The sequence below is a fragment of the Salmo trutta genome, chromosome 31 (assembly GCF_901001165.1).
Source record: "Salmo trutta chromosome 31, fSalTru1.1, whole genome shotgun sequence".
In the NCBI taxonomy this organism is placed as follows: domain Eukaryota; kingdom Metazoa; phylum Chordata; class Actinopteri; order Salmoniformes; family Salmonidae; genus Salmo; species Salmo trutta.
The window spans coordinates 3,618,132-3,631,452 of record NC_042987.1 but is presented as its reverse complement, the minus strand read 5'-3'; the positions used below and the strand labels follow the sequence as shown (position 1 = coordinate 3,631,452).

At 45.8% G+C, this 13,321-nt stretch overlaps 1 protein-coding gene across 4 annotated transcripts in view; it reads right to left on the bottom strand.

The window, feature by feature from the left end:
* Window positions 1-5,877: 5,877 nt before the first annotated feature.
* Window positions 5,878-13,321, bottom strand: part of wdr47a (WD repeat domain 47a) — a 27,427-nt gene continuing 19,983 nt past the window's right edge. For all 4 annotated transcript variants that reach the window (XM_029724898.1, XM_029724899.1, XM_029724897.1 and 1 more), the window contains exons 15-17: window positions 8,602-8,733; window positions 8,232-8,450; window positions 5,878-7,836 (exon numbers count right to left, since the gene is read on the bottom strand). In XM_029724898.1, coding sequence (XP_029580758.1) covers window positions 7,694-7,836; window positions 8,232-8,450; window positions 8,602-8,733 — 494 coding nt within the window. In that variant the 3' untranslated portion in view covers window positions 5,878-7,693. The remainder of the gene's footprint in view (window positions 7,837-8,231; window positions 8,451-8,601; window positions 8,734-13,321) is intronic.

Below are 13,321 nucleotides of genomic sequence, written 5' to 3'. Positions count from 1 at the left end.
CCCAGAATGGGTCTTCCAGCAAGACAATAACCCCAAGCACTAATCAAAAATCCACAAAGAAATGGTTAATTTAACACAAAATCAACATTTTGCAAATTGCCATCTCAGTCTCTTGACATGAACCCCATTGAAAAACTGTTTGAATTGTAGAGCAGTCCATACGAGAAAATGAAGGATATCAAGGATCTGGGAAGAATCTGTATGGAGGAATGGCCCAAGCAACCTCCCACTGTTCTCCAACTCAAAACATTTTATAAAAAGGCCCCGTGTTGTTATCCTCGCAAAGGGAGGGTGCTGGAGTATTGAAAACGGTGCTGATATTTTTTTTTTATTATTCTTAACACCAGTCTCAACATCAACAGTGAAGAGGCGACTCCGGGATGCTGCACTTCTAGGCAGAGTTCCTCTGTCCAGTGTCTGTGTTCTTTTTCCCATCTTAATCTTTTATTTTTATTTGCCAGTCTGAGATATGGCTTTTTCTTTGCAACTCTGTCTAGGCAGAGGCCAGCATCCCGGAGTCGCCTCTTGCTGTTGAGACTGGTGTTTTGTGGGTACTATTCAATGAAGCTACCAGTTGAGGACTTGTGACGTATCTGTTTCTCAAACTAGACACAAATGTACTTTGTTGTGCACCGGGGCCTCAGTTGTGCACCGGGGCCTCCCACTCTTTCTATTCTGGTTAGAGACAGTTTGCGCTGTTCTGTGAAGGGAGTAGTACACAGCGTTGTACGAGATCTTCAGTTTCTTACAATTTCTCGCATGGAATAGCCTTCATTTCTCAGAACAAGAATAGACTGACGAGTTTAAAAAAAAATTACTTTGTTTCTGGGCATTTTGAGCCTGTAATCGAACCCACAAATGCTGATGCTCCAGATACTCAACTAGTCTAAAGAAGGCCAGTTTTATTGCTTCTTTAATCAGAACAACAGTTTTCAGCTGTGCTAACATAATTGCAAAAGGGTTTTCTAATGATCAAGTAGCCTTTTAAAATGATAAACTTGGATTAGCTAACACAACGTGCCATTGGAACACAGGAGTGATGGTTGCTGATAATGGGCCTCTGTACGCCTATGTAGATATTCCATTAAAAATCAGCCGTTTCCAGCTACACTAGTCATTTACAACATTAACAATGTCTACACTGTGTTTCTGATCAATTTGTTGTTATTTTAATGGACAAAAAAGTGCTTTTCTTTCAAAACAAGGACATTTCTAAGTGACCCCAAACTTTTGAACGGTAGTGTATATATTTTATTTCATTATTTTCCCTTAACCTTACCACCCCTCCCCTAATTGGAGTAAACGAATGGACAACACCACTAAGGCTTCTACTTCCAGTTTATACATACTATATACATTTTACAGACACAATGTATTTTAAATGACATTTTACATTTACAACCAATTCTGGTCTTTAATGCAGGACCAACAGACAAGTTCCTTACTTTTTCTCCTTCCACTTGCCTCTTCCATTTTTGTGGTAATGCTGGGTACAGCAGACATTTCCATATATTTGTGTTAGCTGCATGTGTGTCCTATTTATATAATTTACAAAGATTATACCGTTTAATTTTTTTTTGAAAAACATTTTGTTGTTGATCAATTAGTATATTTGAGTTTAACAATATTTGTTGTGTTATTGTTCTCTCTTTTCTGGTGGATTACACTGAAATTGCAACCAACTTTCTATGGCTTGTTTTATAGATATTTTGTTTTATAGATATCTTGTTTTATAGATATTTTGGAGATTTCATTTTCAAATAAATGAAATTGAGAGGTTGTGACCTGAAAGGGGAAAAGGCCACTCTTGAACACGGTGTGAGACATTCTTACTAATCTGCTAGAGAACCAGTTCAGATTAAAGTATAGCTTTTGTATGACTGATGCCTTTAGTGATAGGTCAAATGCTTAAATATTTAATCATATTCATTATATAAATAGGCACGTTTAATTTTGTCTGGCTTGCCATTCCAAATAAAATGAAAAATGTTATGCTCATATAATTTAAAAAACAGGTCGCTAGGTGTAGGGAAGGCCATAAGCAAATAGGTAAACTGGGATATGACTAAAGAGTTAATCAGGGTGATTTTTCCACAAATTGAGAGGTATTTTCCTTTCCATGGTAGCAAGATCTTATCTATTTTTTCTAACTTTCTATTGAAATGCATTGGAGTGAGAATATGTCTTTCTTTCGGGATATACAGTTGAAGTTGGAAGTTTACATACACCTTAGCCAAATACATTTAAAATCAGTTTTTCACAATTCCTGACATTTAATCCTAGTAACAATTCCCTGTTTTAGGTCAGTTAGGATCACCACTTTATTAAGAATTTCTTTCATCACATTCCTAGTGGGTCAGAAGTTTACATACACTCAATTAGTATTTGGTAGCATTGCATTTAAATTGTTTAACTTGGGTCAAACGTTTCGGGTAGCCTTCCACAAGCTTTCAACAATAAGTTGGGTGATTTTTGGCCCATTCCTCCTGACAGAGCTGGTGTAACTGAGTCAGGTTTGTAGGCCTCCTTGCTTGCACACGCTTTTTCAATTCTGCCCACAAATTTTCTATAGGATTGAGGTCAGGGCTTTGTGATGGCCACTCCAATACCTTGATTTTGTTGTCCTTAAGCCATTTTGCCACAACTTTGGAAGTATGCTTGGGGTCATTGTCCATTTGCTTCCTGACTGATGTCTTATGTTGCTTCAATATATCCACATAATTTTACGTCCTCGTGATGCCATCTATTTTGTGAAGTGCACCAGTCCCTCCTGCAGCAAAGCACCCCCACAACATGATACTGCCACCCCCGTGCTTCACGGTTGGGATGGTGTTCTTCGGCTTGCAAGCCTCCCCCTTTTTCCTCCAAACATAACGATGGTTATTATGGCCAAACAGTTCTATTTTTGTTTCATCAGACCAGAGGACATTTCTCCAAAAAGTACAATCTTTGTCCCCATTTGCAGTTGCAAACCATAGTCTGGCTTTTTTATGGTGGTTTTGGAGCAGTAGCTTCTTCCTTGCTGAGCGGCCTTTCAGGTTATGTAGAGATATTGGACTCGTTTTACTGTGGATATAGATACTTTGTACCTGCTTTCTCCAGCATCCTCACAAGGTCCTTCGCTGTTGTTCTGGGATTGATTTGCACTTTTTGCACCAAAGTACGTTCATCTCTAGGAGACAGAACACGTCTCCTTCCTGAGCGGTATGATGGCTGCGTGGTCCCATGGTGTTTATACTTGCATACTATTGTTTGTTCAGATGAACGTGGTTCCTTCAGGCGTTTTGGAAATTTTTCCTAAGGATGAACCAGACTTGTGGAGGCCTACCATGTTTTTCTGAGGTCTTGGCTGATTTCTTTTGATTTTCCCATGATGTCAAGCAAAGAGGCACTGAGTTTGAAGGTAGGCCTTTAAATACATCCCCAGGTACACCTCCAATTGACTCAAATGATGTCAATTAGCCTATCAGAAGATTCTAAAGCCATGACATAATATCCTTGAATTTTCCAAGCTGTTTAAAGGCACAGTCTTAATGACTCCAACCTAAGTGTATGTAAACATCCTACTTCAACTGTATATATCGAGTATGTCCACATCACCGTCAGACCATTTTATTGGTAAACTACATGGTAATGTAAAAGTAGTATTTTTTTGTGAGCCAATACGTAATATATCATAATTTGGTTTTAATCAAGAGAGGATAGAAAAAGTATCTAGATCCTCTATGGATCCAAATTGTGGATTTAAAAGAAAACATGAATCATCAGTGTACAATGACACCTTTGTTTTTAAGCCCTAGATTTATAGCCCCTTGACATTATTGTTGGATCTGATTTTAATAGCTAATATTTCAAAGGCCATTAGAAATAGATATGCCGATAGTGGACAACTTTGTTTTACTCCTCTTGACAGTTTAATACTTGCTGAGAAGTAGCCATTATTTAATATTTTACATCAAGGGTTACTACACATAACTAACACATTGTATAAGATATCCTCCAAAATTGAAACATTCCAGGCATTTATATATAAATTCTTAGCATACTTTATCACAAGCCTTTTCAAAGTCAGCTATGACTACCAGTCCTGGTTTCCCATAGTGTTTGATTGGTTCCAGTACTTGTCTTATATTATCTCCAATGTATCTTCCATGTAATTTTTATTTTATTTAGGATGAATAATATCCGACAACACCTTTTCAATTCTTTGCGCTATGCATTTTTCTAGAATTTCTGCATCACAACACTGAAGTGTAAGGGGCCTCAACATTTTTTAAATGGTCTGGATCTTTATTTACCCCTTGGATCCTGTTTCGGTAATAATGAAATCAGACCTCCTTGTTGAGTATTTTATAATCTACCATTTATATAGGAGTGGTTAAAACATGCTAATAAACGGTCCTCTGAGTACAAAAGGTTTGGTATACCTCAACTGGTATGACATCCAGCCCTGGAGATTTCCCAGCCTTAAAGGCTTTAATTGAATCAATATGCCATTGCATATTATAAACTCAGCAAAAAAAAGAAACATCTTCTCACTGTCAACTGCGTTTATTTTCAGCAAACTTAACATGTGTACATATGTATGAACATAAGATTCAACAAATGAGACAAACTGAACAAGTTCCACAGACATGTGACTAACAGAAATGAAATAATGTGTCCCTGAACAAAGGGGGGTTCAAAATCAAAAGTAACAGTCAATGCAGCTGGTGGCCACACCATATACTAAGTACTGCAGTGCATCTCCTCCTCATGGAATGCACCAGATTTGCCAGTTCTTGCTGTGAGATGTTACCCCACTCTTCCACCAAGGCATCTGCAAGTTCCCGGACATTTCTGTGGGGAATGGCCCTAGCCCTCACCCTCCGATCCAACAGGTCCCAGACTTGTACAATGGGATGAGGTCTTCCCTGTAACGCACAGCGTTGAGATTGCCTGACATGACAACAAGCTCAGTCCGATGATGCTGTGACACACCGCCCCAGACCATGACGGACCCTCCACCTCCAAATTGATCCCGCTCCAGAGTACAGGCCTCGGTGTAACGCTCATTCCTTCGACGATAAACGCGAACCCGACCATCACCCCTGGTGAGACAAAACCGCGACTTGTTAGTGAAAAGCACTTTTTGCCAGTCCTGTCTGGTCCAGCAACAGTGGTTTGGTGCCCATAGGTGACGTTGTTGCCGGTGATGTCTGGTGAGGACCTGCCTTACAACAGGCCTACAAGCCCTCAGTCCAGCCTCTCTCAGCCTATTGCAGACAGTCTGAGCACTGATGGAGGGATTGTGCGTTCCTGGTATAACTTGGGCAGTTGTTGTTGCCATCCTGTACCTGTCCCACAGGTGTGATGTTCGGATGTACCAATCCTGTGCAGGTGTTGTTACACGTGGTCTGCCACTGCGAGGATGATCAACTGTCCATCCTGTCTCCCTGTAGCGCTGTCTTAGGCGTCTCACAGTATGGACATTGCAATTTATTGCCCTGGCCACATCTGCAGCATGCCTAAGGCACATTCTCGCAGATGAGCAGGGACCCTGGGCATCTTTCTTTTGTTTTTTTTCAGTCAGTAGAAAGGCCTCTAGTGTCCTAAGTTTTCATAACTGTGACCTTAATTTCCTACCGTCTCTAAGCTGTTAGTGTCTTAACGACCGTTCCAAAGGTGCATGGTCATTAAATGTTTATGGTTCATTGAACAAGCATGGGAAACAGTGTTTCAACCCTTTACAATGAACATCTGTGAAGTTATTTGCATTTTTACGAATTATCTTTAAAAGACAGGGTCCGGAAAAAGGGACGTTTCTTTTTTTGCTGAGTTTATGATATCATGATTTCACTGTATTACGAAGACATCACAGATCACACAAGTTCAGTATGAAATGTCAAAGAGGATTTTATTTAGATACCACAGCAGCGAGCACACTTCAATAAGCTCTATTCATTTCTCTTAGTCACTTAAAACAAGGTTTAGAAAAGCTACATACTGGAACCACTATCTAATTTCATATCAACAGAAAATGATGCCTATATTACAAGAACATTTTAAAATAATAAAAGATAAATAAATACATCTATTTATTAGTTTGGCCTTTTAATTCAAAATGAGAAACTGTACACAAAGCCTAAAACTCAAGCCTGCATTTTGATAAATCAAACAAAACGGTATTAAAATGGTGTGTCTAGTGACAAAGTGCAAAATACAGAAACTGAAAGTAAGAAACGCAAAACACCCTTAATACGGGTTTATAATTTTCTAAGATATTGTCCATAAGCTACTCCCTTTTGAAATAGGCAGAGCCTGCCATCTAGGTAGCAACCAGTAACATTGCAGATGAAAGTAAAGCCATGCTACAGGGAGTGTTGCTTAACTGTACGCTGAAGCTGGCCAAGCCAAAAAGTAGACCTGTTATTCCCTTCCATGTCGATATCAAACAACTATTTTATTTTTCCTATTTGCAGGCAAGCCATAGCAAGAAACACCATAACAACTGTCTGCACCAAACACTAATTCAACATTAAAAACGTACAAGCAAATGTACACATTTTTGTCTCCGATATTTACAAGCCGAAAGCAGAAATGCGGTGGGCAGGCTTGCACAGTAACGTTAGACATGGAAAAGTCCCACAGTAGTAGTACTGACAACAGCTAAGCACCCGATAGCTAATTGATCGACCAATGCAACAGATTCAACTCCGGCAAGGAGCACCTGATATACTGAGACACACACTGACATATTGTCAGCAGTTTAGATCACAACATTGTTGCCTTGGTTTCTTCTCAAATAATAGCAGCATAGTAACACACGCGGTAACAAAAACACTGACTGCAAATTAATTAGGAATGTCAATTTGTTCATGAAAAGATCTCACAGATAACTTTTTGACCTGAAATGGAGAGGGACCCACATGGGTTTCTGTATTGGGAGACTGGATAACTCAAGGCACCATATGAAACAATGCACTATAGCAAAACAGCCATCTCCTTATTCAAAACATGATGGAGTAGATGTATCATTTGTAGATGAAAATGTGAAGAGTCATGGGACAACTGGAGGAATGGAGTGATAGAGCGAAGGAAAGGGTCAGTTGGTGCACTTTTTCCACTCTCCCCATTTTACACACACACACACACACACACACACACACACACACACACCTCTACCTAGGGGATGCATTGCTAAAGTGAGAGTTGTTCACAGAAGCAGTGATGTTGAGGGGAGCTGAGCAGGATACGAAACCAAACCTAAATACAGCTAAAAGATACCAGACAGCCACACAACCAAATGTACAGCGGGACAAACTGTCCTGTTTGTTGCAAGAGGAAAAAGAGTGTGCATGTGTGTGTCCAGGTTGTGCATTACGGATTATGCATGTCCACTATATGTGACTTAGGGGGTTGTGTTTGTGTGTGTTCACGAGCTATGTGCATGTTAGGGTTTGTGTGCTTTAGGGGTTGTGTTGCGTGAGTGTGTCTTATGTATTGTGTGACGGTACGGTCAGCAGAGGAGGAGGAGAGGAAGGACAGGTCATGTGTGTGTGTTAGGGGTTGTGTGTCCAGAGTGTGACGGTACGGTCAGCAGAGGAGGACAGGAAGGACAGGTCGTGTGTGTGTGTGTTAGGGGTTGTGTGTCCAGAGTGTGACGGTACGGTCAGCAGAGGAGGAGAGGAAGGACAGGTCATGTGTGTGTGTGTTAGGGGTTGTGTGTCCAGAGTGTGACGGTACGGTCAGCAGAGGAGGACAGGAAGGACAGGTCGTGTGTGTGCCACCTGCACTGGATCACCTTGTCACCGTGCTCCCCTACCAGAGTCAGGGGCAACGGCTTCGTCAAGTCACCTACAGAGACAAACACACATCTCAATATATTGTGAGTACAAAGGGCCCAAATAACACATGTTTGGACTTCTGAGTCCAAGTCATTGATAGCAGCTTAAACAAATAAATACTTCACTAGCTTCTTTGCGCTTCGGTAAGACAACTAACGCGCAGTTACAATACTAACAATTACACAGCTGAACAACACACCCATCAGAGACTATTCAGTGACAAGGGGAAGAACTCAATTGCCTACTCCTCGTGCCCTCTTTTTGTCTCCTTCTCAAAACCCATTGGGTGAGAAAGCCAACGTTCCCTTCCCTGTGACCTTCTCCTCTAATGGGCATTGAGAAGGAAACGAGGAGTGAGGACGTGAAGAGTAGGCGAACGAGATCTTCCCTAGATGTCTTCCTTACCTTGCAGGTTGCTGATCATGACCTTGGTGTCGTAGGAACCAGTGAGCAGGTAGTGTGCCCCGGGGGAGAACCTAACGGAGCGCACGTCGCTGGAGTGGGGCCGGTACGTCTGCACAACGCGTCCCCCTCTGATGTCATAGAGCATACAGCCGCTGTCCTCCTGTCCCGTCGCTAGGAGACGACCGCTAGGGTCAACCGCTACCGAGGCAACGGGGCTGCCTGAGAGGGGGAGAGAATAAAATGAAAGAGAGAATATTAGACGGAAGGGAAGAGGGAGAGAGAGAAAGAGTTAGAAAGGAGAGAGACCAAGAAGTAGGTCCCATAAATGTGTGTGGGTCTGTTTTTTCGTGTGTATGGTAGCAGTACCAACCTGATCCATGGAAGGCAGTGCCCACCACTCTAACACAAGTGGGTATTCTCAGGTCCCAGAACCTCACAGTCTTGTCCTGAGAGCCTGACGCTATCATCCACCCTCCCCATGTATACAGAGACAGAACGTGACCTGAGGATAAACATACAGACCATCAGTCTCACGTCGCACTCTCATGGAAGCCTTTACTTTCCATACAGGAATAACCATGATTAACTAAGTAGTACCTGTGTGTGTGCGTGTACCTGTGTGTGCGTGTACCTGGGTGTGTGTGTGTGTGTGTGTGTGTACCTGGGTGTGTGTGTACGTGTGTGTGTGTGTGTGTGTGTGTGTACGTGTGTGTGTGTATACGTGTGTGTGTGTGTGTGTACGTGTGTGTGTGTGTACGTGTGTGTGTGTACGTGTGTGTGTGTACCTGGGTGTGTGTGTGTGTACACCTGGGTGTGTGTGTGTGTGTGTACCTGGGTGTGTGTGTGTGTGTGTGTGTGTACCTGGGTGTGTGTGTGTGTACCTGGGTGTGTGTGTACCTGGGTGTGTGTGTGTGTGTGTGTGTGTGTGTGTGTGTGTGTGTGTGTGTGTACCTGGGTGTGTGTGTGTGTACCTGGGTGTGTACCAGTGTGTGTGTGTGTGTGTACCTGGGTGTGTGTGTGTACCTGGGTGTGTGTGTGTGTGTGTGTGTACCTGGGTGTGTGTGCGTGTGTACCTGGGTGTGTGCGTGTGTGTGTACCTGGGTGTGTGTACCTGTGTGTGTGTGCGTGTGCGTGTACCTGGGTGTGGGTGCGTGCGTGTACCTGGGTGTGTGTGCGTGCGCCTGGGTGTGTGTGCGTGTGTACCTGGGTGTGTTTGTGTGCGTGTGTGTGTGTGTGTACCTGGGTGTGTGTACCTGGGTGTGTGTGTGTACCTGGGTGTATGTGTGTGTGTGTACCTGGGTGTGTGTGTGTGTGTGTGTGTGTGTGTGTGTACGTACCTGGGTGTGTGTGTGTGTGTGTGTGTACGTACCTGGGTGTGTGTGTGTGTGTTTGTGTGTGTACCTGGGTGTGTGTTTGTGTGTGTACCTGGGTGTGTGTGTGTGTGTGTGTACCTGGGTGTGTGTGTGTGTGTACCTGGGTGTGTGTGTGTGTGTGTGTGTGTGTACCTGGGTGTGTGGTGTGTGTGTGTGTGTGTGTGTGTGTGTGTGTGTGTGTGTGTGTGTGCGTGTGTGTGTGTGTGTGTACCTGGGTGTGTGTGGGTGTGTGTGTGTGTACCTGGGTGTGTGTGCGTGCGCCTGGGTGTGTGTGCGTGTGTACCTGGGTGTGTTTGTGTGCGTGTGTGTGTGTGTGTACCTGGGTGTGTGTGCGTGGGTGTGTGTGTGTACCTGGGTGTGTGTGTGTACCTGGGTGTGTGTACCTGGGTGTATGTGTGTGTGTGTACCTGGGTGTATGTGTGTGTGTGTACCTGGGTGTGTGTGTGTGTGTACCTGGGTGTGTGTGTGTGTGTGTGGTGTACCTGGGTGTGTGTGTGTGTGTGTGTGTGTGTACCTGGGTGTGTGTGTGTGTGTGTTTGTGTACCTGGGTGTGTGTGTGTGTGTTTGTGTACCTGGGTGTGTGTGTGTGTGTTTGTGTACCTGGGTGTGTGTGTGTGTGTGTACCTGGGTGTGTGTGTGTGTGTGTACCTGGGTGGGTGTGTGTGCGTGTGTGTACCTGGGTGTGTGTGTGTGTGTGTGTGTACCTGGGTGTGTGTGCGTGTGTGTGTACCTGGGTGTGTGTGCGTACCTGGGTGTGTGTGTGTACCTGGGTGTGTGTGTGTGTGTGTGTGTGTACACCTGGGTGGGTGTGTGTGTGTGTGTGTGTACACCTGGGTGTGTGTGTGTGTGTGTACCTGGGTGTGTGTGTGTGTGTGTACCTGGGTGTGTGTGTGTGTGTGTACCTGGGTGTGTGTGTGTGTGTGTACCTGGGTGTGTGTGTGTGTGTGTACCTGGGTGTGTACCTGGGTGTGTACCTGGGTGTGTGTGTGTGTACCTGGGTGTGTGTGTGTGTGTGTACCTGGGTGTGTGTGTGTGTGTGTGTGTGTACCTGGGTGTGTGTGTGTACCTGTGTGTGTGTGTGTGTGTGTGTACCTGGGTGTGTGTGTGTGTGTGTACCTGGGTGTGTGTGTGTGTGTGTGTGTACCTGGGTGTGTGTGTGTACCTGGGTGTGTGTGTGTGTGTGTGTGTACACCTGGGTGTGTGTGTGTGTGTGTACACCTGGGGGTGTGTGTGTACCTGGGTGTGTGTGTGTGTGTACCTGGGTGTGTGTGTGTGTGTACCTGGGTGTGTGTACCTGGGTGTGTGTGTGTACCTGGGTGTGTACCTGGGTGTGTGTGTGTACCTGGGTGTGTGTGTGTACCTGGGTGTGTGTGTGTGTGTGTGTACCTGGGTGTGTGTGTGTGTGTACCTGGGTGTGTGTGTGTGTGTACCTGGGTGTGCGTGTGTGTGTGTACCTGGGTGTGTACCTGGGTTGTGGGTGTGTACCTGGGTGTGTGTGTGTGTGTGTACCTGGGTGTGTGTGTGTGTGTGTACCTGGGGTGTGTGTGTGTGTGTGTCCTGGGTGTGTGTGTGTGTGTGTACCTGGGTGTGTGTGTGTGTGTGTGTGTGTACCCTGGGTGTGTGTGTGTGTGTGTACCTGGGTGTGTGTGTGTACCTGGGTGTGTGTGTGTGTACCTGGGTGTGGTGTGTGTGTGTTACCTGGGTGTGTGTGTGTGTGTGTGTGGGTGTGTACCTGGGTGTGTGTGTGTGTGTGTACCTGGGTGTGTGTGTGTACCTGGGTGTGTGTGTGTGTGTGTACCTGGGTGTGTGTGTGTGTGTACCTGGTGTGTACCTGGGTGTGTACCTGGGTGTGTGTGTGTACCTGGGTGTGTGTGTGTGTGTACCTGGGTGTGTGTGTGTGTACCTGGGTGTGTGTGTACCTGGGTGTGTGTGTGGTGTGTGTGTGTGTGTGTACCTGGGTGTGTGTGTGTGTACCTGGGTGTGTACCAGTGTGTGTGTGTGTGTGTACCTGGGTGTGTGTGTGTACCTGGGTGTGTGTGTGTGTGTGTGTGTACCTGGGTGTGTGTGCGTGTGTACCTGGGTGTGTGCGTGTGTGTGTACCTGGGTGTGTGTACCTGTGTGTGTGTGCGTGTGCGTGTACCTGGGTGTGGGTGCGTGCGTGTACCTGGGTGTGTGTGCGTGCGCCTGGGTGTGTGTGCGTGTGTACCTGGGTGTGTTTGTGTGCGTGTGTGTGTGTGTGTACCTGGGTGTGTGTACCTGGGTGTGTGTGTGTACCTGGGTGTATGTGTGTGTGTGTACCTGGGTGTGTGTGTGTGTGTGTGTGTGTGTGTGTGTGTACGTACCTGGGTGTGTGTGTGTGTGTGTACGTACCTGGGTGTGTGTGTGTGTGTTTGTGTGTGTACCTGGGTGTGTGTGTGTGTGTTTGTGTGTGTACCTGGGTGTGTGTGTGTGTGTGTGTGTGTGTACCTGGGTGTGTGTGTGTGTGTGTGTGTGTGTACCTGGGTGTGTGTGTGTGTGTGTGTGTGTGTACCTGGGTGTGTGTGTGGTGTGTGTGTACCTGGGTGTGTGTGTGTGTGTGTGTGTACCTGGGTGTGTGTGTGTGTGTGTGTGTGTTTGTGTGTGTGTGTGTGTGTGTGCGTGTGTGTGTGTGTGTACCTGGGTGTGTGTGGGTGTGTGTGTGTGTGTACCTGGGTGTGTGTGCGTGCGCCTGGGTGTGTGTGCGTGTGTACCTGGGTGTGTTTGTGTGCGTGTGTGTGTGTACCTGGGTGTGTGTGCGTGGGTGTGTGTGTGTACCTGGGTGTGTGTGTGTACCTGGGTGTGTGTACCTGGGTGTATGTGTGTGTGTGTACCTGGGTGTATGTGTGTGTGTGTACCTGGGTGTGTGTGTGTGTGTGTACCTGGGTGTGTGTGTGTGTGTGTGTACCTGGGTGTGTGTGTGTGTGTGTGTGTGTGTGTGTGTGTACCTGGGTGTGTGTGTGTGTGTGTTTGTGTACCTGGGTGTGTGTGTGTGTGTTTGTGTACCTGGGTGTGTGTGTGTGTGTTTGTGTACCTGGGTGTGTGTGTGTGTGTTTGTGTACCTGGGTGTGTGTGTGTGTGTGTGTACCTGGGTGTGTGTGTGTGTGTGTGTGTGTGTGTGTGTACCTGGGTGTGTGTGTGTGTGTTTGTGTACCTGGGTGTGTGTGTGTGTGTGTTTGTGTACCTGGGTGTGTGTGTGTGTGTGTACCTGGGTGTGTGTGTGTGTGTACCTGGGTGTGTGTGTGTGTGTGTGTGTGTACCTGGGTGTGTGTGCGTGTGTGTACCTGGGTGTGTGTGTGTGTGTGTGTACCTGGGTGTGTGTGCGTGTGTGTGTACCTGGGTGTGTGTGCGTACCTGGGTGTGTGTGTGTACCTGGGTGTGTGTGTGTGTGTGTGTGTACACCTGGGTGGGTGTGTGTGTGTGTGTGTGTACACCTGGGTGTGTGTGTGTGTGTGTGTGTGTGTGTGTACCTGGGTGTGTGTGTGTGTGTACCTGGGTGTGTGTGTGTGTGTACCTGGGTGTGTGTGTGTACCTGGGTGTGTGTGTGTGTGTGTACCTGGGTGTGTGTGTACCTGGGTGTGTACCTGGGTGTGTACCTGGGTGTGTGTGTGTGTACCTGGGTGTGTGTGTGTGTGTGTACCTGGTGTGTGTGTGTGTGTGTACCTGGGTGTGTACCTGGGTGTGTGTGTGTGTGTGTGTGTA